This window comes from Zeugodacus cucurbitae, chromosome 5 (genome assembly GCF_028554725.1).
Source record: "Zeugodacus cucurbitae isolate PBARC_wt_2022May chromosome 5, idZeuCucr1.2, whole genome shotgun sequence".
Lineage (NCBI taxonomy): Eukaryota > Metazoa > Arthropoda > Insecta > Diptera > Tephritidae > Zeugodacus > Zeugodacus cucurbitae.
In genome coordinates, this window is record NC_071670.1 from 18,763,267 (window position 1) to 18,766,236 (window position 2,970).

The window sequence follows — 2,970 nt, forward strand, 5'->3', positions numbered from 1 at the left end:
GTCTCCCAGCTTACTGCCGTTGTGTCCAAGTCACTATATTTGTACAATATAAAAACATTAAGATTCTTTTTAGCCAATATACATGTCCTGTTCTTACCTTCGCAAAGTGACATGTAAATTTTATAGTTTGGCATCCTCAGGCCGCAAATCCGCCCTCCATTAACCCATTGCTCCTTAATGAGGACAAAGTCAGGCTGATCTATTGCCATGCGGTTAATTAGGGCTACTGACGCTACTTTGCTGTGGTGAAGATTAATTTGTAGGAGATGCATTAGTTAAAGTTACATCTACATCGTCTTGAGAATCGCTTAAAAGCTGTTGCTCAGTATATAAGTTAGAGAGCCTGACCGCCAGTTCAGACCCTGAGGAACACTCACCTTGTTCGAGGCAAGGCACATCGCTCGAGGACTCCATAGGATCTTCCTCCACTTCACCCATCTCGTTATCCGAGGTAAGATGGTCGATAGCTCCGGCATCTGCTTTATATGTCTTCACCTTGACCTTAGTGAAGCCATAGTTGATTTCACCGCCACTTCTGTTAAGCGGTTCGATTGCGTCATTCGTTAGCAACAACAAAATCTGCATTGTGGCCCTTTTGGTCTCCACGCCCGATTCGGTTGTCGCTTCGTCGAATGCCTTAACGAACTTCCAACCCCCCGTTGGTAGGTTAGGGTTGCAAGCCCTGATCAGCTGCATAATTTGATCCGGCTGAGATGGTGTAGCCGGTATCCACACTCGTGCCCTTGGTCTAGACGGTATATCTTTTCTGTCGACCGCTATTAGTTTGGCCCCAGGATATACCTCTCCCACTTTCGCTAAGGCGGCTTTATAGAGCTGGACCGATCGTTCGTCGTCACATGCTACTATTTTAATTTGGCCCTGGTACCAACCGGCATCTGTGCATGACGGCGGTGGACCCGGATTGCTTAGTAGCACTTCCAGGGCCACGTTAGCCAGCGCAGCTTGCACCCATTTCCATTGGGTTCTGGGAATTCTGCCTTCGGGATCTCCCTCATCCAGAACACCAATGATAATGCGGTTCCGGGCCACATCCGCACATCAGCGCGTTTCCTCTCTGCATACTTCGCCTTCGATGGCTCTTCCACCCTGAGGGTAGGCCATTCTTTCGGCACTGCACCAGCAACTAAACTTTTGGCGTCTCCCTTTGCCTTCTGCCTCTGGTTGGTAGGCTTGGCTCCGGGTGCCGCTGTTGTTGTTGCCTTGCTGGAACCTGGCTTAGCTGTAGTTCCAGCACTGGTGCCAGCCTTAACATTCAGACCAGGCAAAGCCACTGTCTTCGTGCTGACTGTCTTAGAGCTCGTTGCAAACGCTGCTCTTTTTTCGGAACAATCCGCTCCTTCCGGCTTTATTAAGGGAGGACCGGACTCCCCTGATTTTTCATTTTTATTATTTAAAGTGTTCATAATTGGACCCACGAGTGTGGGGGAATAAATGTCCACTTGCGCATAGCCCCCGATACGCAAGCAAGCCTATCTTATTACGGAGGGCGCCAGGTATCCGTAAGCTCCGTTCGAGACTGGGCTATTTAAGGGCCCCCAGCCAGGTTGATCCTCGGCACGGGTCGCTTGACACCTTGATCCAGCCCTTTGTTGTACCCCCTACCATGATACGACTGCGTCACCGAATGCTGTGCTATTGAAGAGCAACAAACACTCAACAACGGAGTCGCACCTTAGCTAGATACCTCGCGGCTATGGTGGGGACAGACCGTTACCGGACAGACCCCTCCATAGTTGCGGCACCCTCGTCTTACATATTGACAGTCAATAAAGATGTACATAATTTTTTTCAGATATAATACAGAATTACCGATATTTTCGGAATAAACTAGTGCCCGACTGATTCCTAATTTTTGGCCGAAGGCGATAGCTGTCCTTTAAGGGCAAGTAGGAACTTTGGGACAATATTCGAAAAAAGTAGATCTAGTAAAAAGAAATTCATTATATTCGCAATAGATGACTTTAGCAATTTGTATATTGCGTTGTATAAGTTCGATCGGTATTTTTGATGAGGAATTTACGTCATGGACCAAATTTCCATCTGTCAATGCCTGCTAAATCGAATCGATATCAAAATATTAAGTGGATGATTGCTGTTGATATGCTTTAGAAACCCCCTTATATGTAGTTCGGGCTTGGCTTCATTCGCTTTAGCTCGTCTCCAAACGGATGTCTGTTGGCTAACTAGAGGATACTAGGCCTAAAATCGAAAGTCGTGAGCTGCTTTAGTCACATAAAAGAATCGTTCCTGGCCATTCTCAATTGAATGGCAGTCAGGAACTTTCCTCACTTGCGTGAACTTCTACTTATGACCCCATCACCATCTTTGGTATAGACTTCACTAAAATGAACTGTGTTTTAGAAGGTGAACAGAAGAATTTATAATTTAATATGTGAAGAAATCTAAAAGTAAAAGGAAAAAACGTTGATTTAAATGGCATGTGAAAGAAGTACAAGGAATCACTAAAGATCGGTCAATATGCCGATGCCGATGTTGCATTTTATGACCTACACTGGCCGATGCCGATGGTAAGGCCGATTAATCGGTCGGACTCTAGTATAAATAAAGTAATTGATACTGAGTTTCTCTGAAGCCTAGGCAAGTTATAATACGGTTTCTAGCTTTTTAAGCCACATTTTAAAGGCATTATTTGGACAAATTTTAGTCTGATATCATAACTATTGTTTCAATTATGTATTATTCGGGTAGTTGTAGTTTTTGTAAAGTCAACTCATTTCGCTTGAGAAAATCATAACAATTAGTAGATTAAGCATCTCCAATCATCAATGCGTATATACACACACATATGACATTTGTTTTCAATTCTTTCTGTGAAAAGCCAAATTACATACACACATATACTCATACATACATATTCACATGTGTATGTCTAGACTGGTGTTATCGCTGTGCGTTTCCTATCGCAGCAACACACCGGTTCAAGTTTAT

General features: G+C 44.3%; 1 protein-coding gene across 1 annotated transcript; it reads right to left on the reverse strand.

The window, feature by feature from the left end:
* Positions 1–10: 10 nt before the first annotated feature.
* Positions 11–1,424, reverse strand: LOC128921974 (uncharacterized). The gene is made up of 3 exons (XM_054231066.1): positions 1,059–1,424; positions 378–1,011; positions 11–33 (listed from the first exon to the last, which is right to left on the reverse strand). The coding sequence occupies exons 1-3, from the start codon at positions 1,422–1,424 to the stop codon at positions 11–13; spliced, it is 1,023 nt and encodes a 340-aa protein (XP_054087041.1).
* Positions 1,425–2,970: the final 1,546 nt, after the last annotated feature.